Below are 11,510 nucleotides of genomic sequence, written 5' to 3' on the forward strand. Positions count from 1 at the left end.
TTTGTATCACGTGAACAGTATATGCAGCCTGTTTACTGCCTTAGCTTATATATGGATTATGAGGCACTGATTGTCTGGTACTGCCTGGCTTTTTTTTAGCACTGCATGGTGTTTAAATGCTCCTGTTTCACCTACAACAGTGGAAATGCCATGATCAAAATATGTAGCCTCAGAAAGTGTTAGACTGCAGGAAGTTGAGCCTGCAGTGTTCGGTTTGAAATTGCCTTGGCATGTGGTATAACCAGACTTTTTCATTTCTGACAGCTGTGCACGATTCTGCCATGTCATGTGGACTACGCAGTCACAACAGTCAAGGCTCGACCAGCAAAACACAGTCACTGAACCCTTTCTTTGGAAAGGAGCACATTGTTAGGTATGCAAACTGCATATAGTAAGCTGTCATTGTTCTCTAAAACTGATGATTGCCTATTTGAAGCATGAGGAAGCATGCCCATGGTAAAATGTTTAAAAAATTTTAATGTTTTTTTTTCTCAAACCAATAGTGTGCTGGTACAAATTCTTTATTTCATTATGAAGTGTCTGCAAGGTTTTTACAGAACTCAGTGTTATTAACTCGTTATGATAATGGTTTCAGTTCTGCCGCTGTGGTGGTTGAGTGGTTATGGCGCTCGGCTGCTGGCCCGAAAGATGCGGGTTCGATCCCGGCCACGGCGGTCGAATTTCGATAGAGGTGAAATTCTAGAGGCCCGTGTACTGTGCAATGTCAGTGCACGTTAAAGAACCCCAGGTGGTCGAAATTTTCGGAGCCCTTCACTACTGCGTCTCTCATAGCCTGAGCCGCTTTGGGACGTTAAACCCCCATAAACCATAAACCAAACCGGTTTCAGTTCTGCTGTGCAACTCGCCTTTTTACTTATTCAAAATGCATCCTTTGGGTATGTTATCGTTTGAAACGAAGTAATGCTTAGAAGTGCTTAATTTGTTACTTTGATCTGTGTGCTGCATTTACCTTTCGGGTGGTGTAGTCTCAAGCCTGTGTGAAATCTCGGAGAGTGGGAAAGGGGATGGTGCTTATTAAGCAATTTAAGTGCCTTTTTGCCGATTTCGGGGGCACTAGTACATGTCTTGCAAAGTCATTATCTTATCTAAAATACACTGACTGCAATATGTCAAGATGGCTTGTGAAGATTCCAAATGCCTGTTTTATAAAGCAGCAAAACGGTTTCATAGTGTGTGACTTTAATCGACAGAGTCCTCCTAAATTGCCTCTTTTGGATGTGCCGACCAGATTTAAGCTCATGTGAAGAAGGAATTTCTCTATTTTCAGAGCTTCTACAGTGCTAAAAAACTTTAGTATGCAAAGTAATCAGGGTTCTTCCCAGAAAATTTTGAGAGGTGGACATTTGTGGGCGAATGGGGGGGGGGGGGGCAGAGGCTGTGTAAATGGACCCATTGCATTTTGAGGACGCTTCATAGCACAATCTGTGGCTGGAATGTGTAGATGTACATGCTTGAAAAAAAGCCTTGGAAGTGTTATTAATGTTGAAGTTTATTTTTTTGTGCAGGTACATCGAGAGCAAAGGGGCTCGAAAACATCGAGAGAGTGGCCTGCGGCTTTTCACGTCAGGCCATTTACAGAAGTTGGTATTTTCACTGAAGACACGACAGAGACCGTGGTGAAGGCACAAGTGCTCGCATCTATGGCAACACGGACAGCATATAATGTTGGGGTCAAGTTGCTTAAGTGTGATGGAGAAGTGATAAGCGGCAATTGTTCATGTATTGCTGGAAAGGCGGAGTGTGTAAACATGTATGCTGTGTTTTATATGGCTGATGCACATTGCACAGCATGACCTTTACTAATGTACCAGATGCCGTGTCATGCACTGAAGGCGAACGTCAGTGGTACAATCCCCGAGACCCTAAGAAAGTAACTGAGCAATTCCAGCACATTGTTTTTCTAAGGACACCACCGAAAGACTCAGCGACGCACCAAGGCATCACAAAAGAAGAGCAGTGTACTCATCACTGCGAAGTGAGGATACCAATTTGTCCACATCGCACCTTATTAACCTGCATGGCAAGTTGAGAGCAAGCAAACTGGACTGCTTCGCAGATGTCTTGGAAGCCAACGACTTCATGCCAGCAAAACGAAAGAAAGCCGAAAGTTCAGACCCTGAAGATGTGCCTGGACTACCTGCAAGGTGGCTGGAGCGAGCTAAGCAGGGGGACGCTTTGTTGCCCTACACGCAGGAAGAAGGTTGCAGCCTTAGAGGCAGCCACACGACTTCAAAGTGGTTGCCTCCTTTGGCATAGATACAGGGAAGGCATGATTACAGCATCACTGGCACATAGAGTGTACACTTGGGTGAAAACATGCCAGACAAAAATGGGACCACATGATGCCCGAAGCCTCACTGCTGCAGTAATGGGAGTGAGAAAAGTTAGGGCAACATTTGCTATGAAGCGGGGACTATTGTGCGAGCCTGAAGCCCGACAAGCCTTTCAGGAACAAAAATGATGGACATGTGGAGCTGGAAGTTAGTGAGACTGGCCTCTTCCTCTCTAGAAAGCACAGCTTCCTAGGAGCAAGCCCAGATGGCCTTGTGAAGTGCAAATGCTGTGAACCACGGCTACTGGAAATCAAAGTCCCTGTCAAGGTTGAAGACTTTGCCAAAACACAGTTTCGTGATGGACAGCTGAAGAAAAGCAGCAAATATTATACGCAGGTGCAAGTCCAGATGGGTGTGACCGGCCTGGATTTCTGTGTACTCTTCGTATACAGCAAAGAAATGTGTGTGCAAATTCTCGTGCCTTTGACAGTGATTTCTTCACAGAGGTAGCAAAACGCTGCAATTTTTTTGCTACAATGTATTTGCTGCCCCACATTTCCAGCAATTGCTGAAGTACGTATGCTGATGCTTGTAGAAGAAATTAATACTGCTGTTTTTTTTCTCGATGATCCATAACAGCGCGACAGACGGGACAAAGAAGAAGAAGAGACACAACACACAGCGCTGACTCACAACTAAAACGTTTATTGGCTGCCAGCCAGTTTAAATACGGGCCTGGTGGCCGGGAAAAAAATACAAGCACGGTTGACTTGCGTGATATCAAACATCGGCAGTATATCAGGCACGTGTCAACATACAAGAGTCTTTAGTGCAAAATATCACCGCTACAGCAGGCACGAGTTTTCATTCACAATCAAGGTAGCAGTTTTCCTTATCCGACAGGGCTACAGAGGGAGTGCTGATACACTGCCAGTTTGGCCGATGTGTTAACGAAAGATTAAAGGAGCACCAATATAATGTCTCTTGTGTCGCTATCACAGGCCAGGTAGCAAAACATTGCAGAAACTGCAAAGACAACGAAGATGGCGAAGACGAGGAAGACGACGACGACTCCAAAGCTTGTTTTCCCCTTTACAAAGAATGCTCTGTAATAGGTAAGAACTGCGACTCGCTAGCTGGGAAATAATAGAAGCCCACCCGATAGCTAGGACTTTAGATCAGTGTATCAGCACTCCCTCTGTAGCCCTGTCGGATAAGGAAAACCGCTACCTTGATTGTGAATGAAAACTCGTGCCTGCTGTAGCGGTGATATTTTGCACTAATGACTCTTGTATGTTGACACGTGCCTGATGTACTGCCGACGTTTGATATCGCGCAAGTCAAGCGTGCTTGTATATTTTTCCCGGCCACCAGGCCAGTATTTAAACTGGCTGGCAGCCAATAAACGTTTTAGTTGTGAGTCAGCGCTGTGTGTTGTGTCTCTTCTTCTTTGTCCCGTCTGTCGCGCTGTTATGGATCATCGTCAGCACCAACTCGTCCAACTGGTATTGTCGTTTTTTTCTCGAACTTTGGGTATTTGCCTGTGATCAGTACAAATGTTTATCAGCAGCATTATGGATCTGAGAGGACAGAGGTAACTGTTAAGCTACCTCGTTATTAAAGTAGCCTAACTAACCCCTGCAGCTGTGCTTGTAAAGTGTCTATCTTTGTACTGCATGTGGCCATTCACAAACACCATTTGTATGTAGGCATAGGTGTACTAATACTTTGCACAGAAACATCTTGGGCATGCATATGGTACTACTCACCATAATCTTATCATTTAACCGTGAGGACAAAGAACCATGCACATTGAAGCAATCGGTAATAATAAATCTATTCTAGTACACAATCTAGCATTTTCTGGCTGGTAGTATAAAATGAACGATAATTAGTGACATTGTTCGGATGCTGTTGAGTACAATTTTCAAATCATAGCAGTCATGATCTGTGCAAGTATTCAAAAAAAATTTTAAGTTCACCGGTGACTTGAAAGTCAATGGTATTTCAGATAACACAAGAGACTCCTGTTGTAAAAATGAATGCTTCCTTAAACATTGCTTTTATTGTTTGTACATAAACCTCTCTTAGACAAACTGAGTGGCTTATAACGAAGCACAAATCATTCCTTGGATTTCAGATGTTTTGATAACCACGTGACTATGCCCAGGCATGAAGATGACTACCTACTGAATTATGTGCTTGAAAGCTGAGCTTAGTCAACACATACTTCCAAGTCAAAGAATGACACCCACTGTGCTGGAGCATTGTCAGTATATTGACGACAAATAGCTGCCTTTTTCCACAGTTTTATGAGGGCATTGGACTGCAGAACATGTTCAAACAGACTGACTGCGATAGCAACAGTTAAGCCGTTCTGTTTTGCAATACATCAGTAATTTTCTTTTTTATGCGCTGGTACTATCAAAGTTGAGTCTATTGAAAGGAAATGGAGACAACCTGCTAGGAAAGCTTGTCATGCTCGGCACGCAATGGCTGACAGCCTTGAACATGCTGGAGGCTTTGGGGAATGATAGCACTTTAAAAGGTGCGGATGTAAACTACTAGAAGAATTGAACTGTTCAACTTGCTGTCTGTTCTATATACAACATGTATGAATGATCATCCCCAACATACTTGGAGTAACAAAATGTTCAGTCTGGCTTCCAGAAAGCCTACTCTGCAATGGACCATTCTCACAACATCAATGAGCGGATAAAAAAAAGGGCACATAATGTAACCAACTTCTGTGTACAGCCTTCATAAGTGATAAAACATTTCGCTTGGTTAAAATCTCAAAAGTTGTGCAGACATTCTTCAACAAGAGTGTCGAGGAGGCATCTAATAAGGTAGTGAAAAATATCTCAGTTGCACAGCCATGGTAGTCCTTCATGGAGGAAGTGATAAAATTACAATCAGGAAGTTTGTCAGAAATGAGGACATGATTTCTCCAGTAGTGTAGTATTGATCGTGTGTTTACAAGCAACGAGAAATGAGTGCAGTTAGTTGGGGAACATAAGTCCGTTATTGACATCATGGTTGAAATCTAGAAGAAATGGGCATGGACAAGACACGTAATGCAAAGGAAACATAACCGATGCTCCCTTAAAACAGCAGATGAGGTGTTGAGAGGGGGCAAGCGTAGCAGGGAGTGCTGTTTTGTTGACGGATGAGAATAGAAGTTGGGGACGTCAGGTGCATGCAGTTGACACCGCACAGGGTTCATTACATTAATACAGAAATCTGCCCTGCAGTGAGCATGGGCTGATAATGGCTATGCCAACCAACGAAAAACATGGATCATAATGAAGACGTGTACGAGCATTCTGGCACAGCCTTCCATTCCAAACATGAAGAGCCTGTTGTGGTTGCCGAGTGGTTAGGGCACTCGACTATTAACCCGAGCGACCGGGCTCAAACCTGGCTGCTGCAGCAGCATTTTGATTGAGGTGAATCACAAGGCAATTGTATACAGTGCAATGTCAGTGCACATTTAAGAACCCCAGGTAGTCAAAAATTCTGCAGCCTTTAACTACAGCATCTCTCATAGCCTGAGCTGCTTTGGGACATTAATCGCCATACATGAAATCAAACAACAAACACTGAGAATTCACACCTGCTCACAGCAATGGTTCACCAACGAAGTTAGTCAAGAGTGCACAAATGTGCCACACTTTGTTCAGCTGTCCAGACATGCTGTTTGGAACACTTGGGAGAGTATTCTGTATGTCTTGATCCTCCTGATCACCCTTTCCACATGTATCCGCACACTAGCAATCAGTCTTGTCTCATTTTCATCTTCTTCTGAGAGTTGAGGCCGTCCTTCCAGGAATGGTGGTATGTTGAGGTCCAGGGACCGCTGCTTGCACTCTTCTTCAATGGTGAATCCCCTGTCAGCCATCACACTTCGCCCTGGTGCAAACTTCTCCAGCACCCCAGAAGAATTTGTCAGTGCTTTGTCAGACACTCTCCCGGGAGCCAGATCTGATACAAATGTGACAAATCCATTAGGGCTGCAGACAACTAGTCCCTTTGCAGTATTATGTTTTTTGTATGTGGAGTACGTTTCACTTTGGACTCTGAATGAAGATGGTGTTTCTATGAAAATTTCAGTGCAGTCGAGTATGCCGTCAACAGTAGTGTAGCCTTTGTCGCTGAACGCTTTTGGCCTGTACTTGTCACATAGTTCTGGTGGCATCCAGGTTGGGACCTACAATGAGGTATGAAAACAGCGATATTTGCATTCTATGCATGCATATATAGTACCCGTTTTACTGCAATACTGCAAGGCCCCTGTGGATGTTGTGATTCATCAAGACCATTAAAGAGACAGAAGACAAAAGGCACAATAAGGAACATCATAAAAAAATTGACGGTGGTTTAGCTCTGGTTAAACCTGGTATGTAGCGAGAGCTACCAAAAGCCGCGGCCCGTTTCTGTGAAGGCAGCAGCGCCCTTTCTGTACCCTCGCTATTGTCCCCCTTACCCTCGCATAAGGGTCCGGTCACCGCTAAATGGGACGATCAGCTAGGTACAGGGGTTTAATTGAGGGGCTTTACCCACGACTTCTTCCTACCCTTGTCTGGAGACGCCACTTCGTATGCCCTCATGTGTTTGGTCTCCCTCTACTGCGGGCTCTGAGCGACGACGACGGTAGACGAGACGCGACACCGAAGAAACGCAGCGCTCGCCTCCCGCCACGCCGAACCGTATATATATACAAACTGCGACAGCCCCTCTCCCTCTACTACGCATGCGCACAACTGGCGATGCGAGCGGCAACTGCTCCACGACGAGCGCACGGCCCTGCCAGCTGTTGTGGTTGCTAGGCAACAGCTCAAGGTCAGTGCGACCATGCTGAAGAGGCTAAGTGGCTGGCGTAGTGTAGCTCTCACTACAAAAAGAACTGATGCTTACATACCTGGCAAAGCCTATTGTCCAAAAAATCCAACCATGTTGCCCACATCCTTGAGACAGTGGTTTTAGACACAGCAAACCTGTTAATAGAACATCATTTATCAAAATGTGCACTTCAGTAATTTGTAGCTCCTAGACAACAAAATAAGTGAGAAGAGGAAGCTAGTGTTGCAGTTGAAAGGTTCCATAACACTGGTGTTTAAACAACTTCAGTAGCAAAGGCAGGCAGTATAACAAATGATGAGTAGAAATGTAGCGTGTACCCTTAGCTTAGCTTCAGAAGTCCATGCGGCATTCAATGAAAGTGATCGCTAACAAAAGCAGCATTTGGTAATGGTCATTTCATTAATTTATTGCTGGCACGCGTACGAGTATGGTGTGGCCCTCCAGTCAACGTGACTATCCATTGATGTGTAGAAAGATTTCCTGGAATATTAATGTCTGTATAAAAGAAACATCATGGTTCCTTGAAGTCATCGGGAATCTCATGGACTGCTAGAATCTACAGGGACATCGACATCGTATTGTGGAGTCCTAACACATTACCCATGGTGCTCACTGGCTTGGCCTTCCGCTTCCGATGTGGGAGCGACCCGCTTAGTGGGTAATTATCGCTACTTGCAGGACCAAATAAAGTTTTCCATCCATTCATCCACTGACCGTGCAGCCCCTTCGTTACTAAAAATCAAGTATCATGATGTTAAAACAACAAGGATAACTTTTAACTGAAAACTGTAATTTACAGTGCACTGTACTACACTATGCTCTAAGGCATTCAGCTGGTAGTTTTACAGAGCTTAAGCGACTAAGGCTGTCATGCACTCAACAGCTGTTCATCACAATGTGTTTTAAGAATGTAAGGTAATTAACTTTTTGCACATTTTTACTCAAGAATCAAAGTGCCTCTACAATGAGGTACTACTGTGTGAGGAGTAACTGCATATACTGCAGCTGCCCTTCTGATAAAACATGTTAAGCTGTACATTTTGGTTAGACTGTTCAGGGTATCCTACACGCATAGTGTGTATGTGAATGTAAGCAAGAGTGAAAATCGTATTGGGTTCTGCACTGTCAATCAAGATGCACCATTGTAATGGCATAAATCAAAAAGGCTGGTCGGATTTGCCTGTCTACACTGCACAGTGGGTTCATACAAAATGTTTTGCAGCAAATTTCTTCGTAAACAGATGGGAAAACATTTCTGAGTCACACTTATTAACCAAACAAAAATTAAGTACAAATGGCGCTTAGTACCAAATAAAAATGTAGCAAGGTTTAAATGTTGACAGCCTACCTGTATGCAAGATCAAGGCCATCAAGACCAAGCCGTAGCCGCATCAGGACAAGCACGAGTTGGGTCTTCAAAGGCAGGATGAACTTTCTGTCCTCACTGTCCGTCTCTTTCATCTGCCAGAACTGAAGACGTTTCGCATCTGGCTCTAAAAATGACCAAAAAGCCTCCAAACGCTCGCTGGACGTGAAGCCTGTGTAATAGCGAAGCTTTTTCTCATCTTTCACAAGCTCTTCATATGTGTTTTCTATATTCTGAGCAGCTTCAGCCTTGCAAGTTTTTACTTTTCTCTGCATGGATGATAGCTCGAGTCTCAGGCACCTGTTCTTCTGCTGAAGACGGTCGCACAACTTTTTTGTTTCAGCGTGATCAAGCCGACTTCGTTCCAGCTGGCGCTTTAGCTCTGCCACTTGTGCATTTGCTGTTTCAGCTTGCTCCAAGAGATCTGTTGCAATGTGCTTTTGTTCACAAAATTTCTTGACAAGCTCATCATAACTAAATTTTTGGCTGCTGTACGAGTGGTCCATTAGTATGTTCACTTCAGGCTGTCGACAGTCGCTCTCATTGCTGCTGCTGGCAAAGGCGGACACTTCCTGCCCGCGTTGTTCGGTACACACAGTTGAGGTGCTGGAAACTTCAGGCTGGAAGGTGAAAATAAAACATAAGAAAGCAATGTGTTTTAGTAACCTGAGAAATGTTATAATGTTTGCAATGCAGCCATAGGTGATGCTTTGCACACACATGTTTTTATTGCTTCACATGAGTTCAAATTTACTACATATCCCCTCTTGTTTTTTATGCAACAGTCCAATTAATCTAGCCATCTCCTTGTGTCAAACTATCCCAAAAATAGAAATGGAGTATACGTAAGCATGACATGCTATTTTTTCTTTCCTCCTTATGCTTATCTCACCTCAGTTCTTGTCAGCAGTCGCCTCTTCTCCACCTTTTGCTGTCTCAGGGGGAAAATTGAGGGAACACGGACCATGTAAGTCTTTTTGCCCCCTTCGAAGTGGGCACTGCATACTCTGTGTCCCGTGGTTGGAACAAACTTTGAGAACCTGGGTAGAGAAAGTTTCAGCATTACATCTATGATACTGCAAAGCACGGCCAGGGCTACTGCATTGTACTTTATGCATTTGGTATGCTCAAGCTGTATGCCTTTACTCCGCTGCTACAGTAACACTTTTTCTAGATTAAAAGTACATATTGATCAAGAATATGGTGCCAATATGGTGGATTTAATTTTCACTTTTTTTTTTACAAAACCACAAATGCATATAACTTACAGCTGTTGCAGACACTTAGCTCAATAGTTGCAATGAAATGGTCGCGTGCTTACGCCAGCTAACAACATCGCGGAACTAAAGGCGAAGTTTAGAGATACCGCTAGCCCCTGGGATAATCCGTGAAAGTTCACCTGATCTTGGGCCATGATGTTCCTGCTAAGTGGCTGCCAAGGGTCCCGTGAAGCGAGCATATTACGTCGATAGCAAATATAACGCCTGGCTGTGCCATGCGGTAAAAAAAAATCAAGAAGTACTGCGTCTATCCGCTCTGCCGTTCGCGTTTCGGCCGCGTTTCTTGCACCGCGCTTGTACCACAGCACATGGTAACAAGAACAGACGACCCTGGAGTCGTTCACGATAAAGTCATGGACGACTGTACCCTCTTTTTTATCATACATCTAGAAGCACCACGAAAAGAAATGCGAACGGCGAAGCGCGTCGACACTGCGCAGTTCGCATTTACTTGTGTCGCCGCTGTAAACTCGTCAGTGAGCTTACCTTCCCCTACGGATGCGTGTTTCCTGCCAGTGGTGTGAATGAAACAACGTAACCCACGTTCAGGTCGAAAAGAATTCTACTTGTAATCAAAGCACTCAATCAAAATGAAGCAAAGAAACGGGGGACCTACATCAAGAAACATCGGCGTGCAAGTACAAACGGGCTAACGATGGTTGATCCATTCCAGAAGAGGCATACGAAAGCACAGGTGCCCAAACATTATATTCTTTGGAATGTTCAACTACTGCTTTTACATTCCGATACAAGAAGCTGCTCAATTTACTTGAGAAAAAGCTTTATACATCGTAAAAAGCCGTCTTACCTGCCAGTCTGTCCGGCCCTGTTTATCCTCTGAAGCCACGTCTGTCGGAGTTTGTGGTCTTTCGGAAAGACATAAAACCCGAGGCCTTTGTCCCTCGCACTGTTGTTGTAGCACCCAGGAACGCAACAGGTGAATCCTCCCATAGCAGGATAGCTCCACACGTATTAAGAATCGTCCGGACGCGCGACGCGTAGGCAATCCGCGCGGCTGCAGCGGCCGGGTGACTACATCTACCAGCATGCACCGCGGCAGCGGTGGCGCAGTGAAACTAGGCGGTGGGATCGGTCTATTGCCCGTTTCCCCAGAGTCAGTTTGGCGGACTTGGGGTGCGTTCGCCCTGGCAGACGCGGTAGGTTTGTTCTGACTGAATTTTTCCGCCATTCTCCCCGGCAGACGCGGTAGATTTGTTTGGACTTTGAAAATGGAGCACACTCTCAAGTTCGGGAATTTTTTACGGCCGCACCCTGTTTCGGAGGCTTAAGAATTTCACATCCGCGGATGGGCCTCGGAGCGGCGAACGGTTTGGTGCCGCATACGTCTCTTTCCTTTTGCCCTATCCGAAGATAGGGCAAGCGATAAGTGTTCGCCCCGGTACCGTTTCGGAATTTTTCGCGGCCGTCTCAGGTGCCTAGTTTCGGCCGTTCTTTCGGATGACTTCCGCTTTCCGTAAAACCCTTGATTTATAACGCGCCTTTCCTTCGCAGACAGCACCTAGAAGATCCGAGTTATTTCCAAGCAGAAAGACGTGTGCGCCGGTCTGATTTCCTGGCACGTGAAAACGGTACAGAAAAGGGCTATGCGTTCGCTTGGCGGGAAAACGGGCATGTCCTTGTGCGAAAGGCTGCAGGCCAGAACGCGAGCCATTCGCATCCGAGATGAAAATGACCTGAGTAAAATGG

General features: G+C 45.0%; 1 protein-coding gene and 1 pseudogene across 1 annotated transcript; one reads left to right on the plus strand and one right to left on the minus strand.

Annotated features, from left to right (window-relative positions):
- The first annotated feature begins 281 nt into the window (after positions 1 to 281).
- LOC144109891 (uncharacterized) lies at positions 282 to 2,866 on the plus strand (annotated as a pseudogene).
- Positions 2,867 to 5,973: 3,107 nt separating this feature from the next.
- Positions 5,974 to 10,866, minus strand: LOC144111503 (uncharacterized). Its single transcript, XM_077644825.1, has 5 exons — positions 10,612 to 10,866; positions 9,416 to 9,563; positions 8,506 to 9,143; positions 7,216 to 7,291; positions 5,974 to 6,504 (listed from the first exon to the last, which is right to left on the minus strand). The coding sequence occupies exons 1-5, from the start codon at positions 10,752 to 10,754 to the stop codon at positions 5,974 to 5,976; spliced, it is 1,536 nt and encodes a 511-aa protein (XP_077500951.1). The 5' UTR covers positions 10,755 to 10,866.
- Positions 10,867 to 11,510: the final 644 nt, after the last annotated feature.

Source organism: Amblyomma americanum, chromosome 11, assembly GCF_052857255.1.
Source record: "Amblyomma americanum isolate KBUSLIRL-KWMA chromosome 11, ASM5285725v1, whole genome shotgun sequence".
Lineage (NCBI taxonomy): Eukaryota > Metazoa > Arthropoda > Arachnida > Ixodida > Ixodidae > Amblyomma > Amblyomma americanum.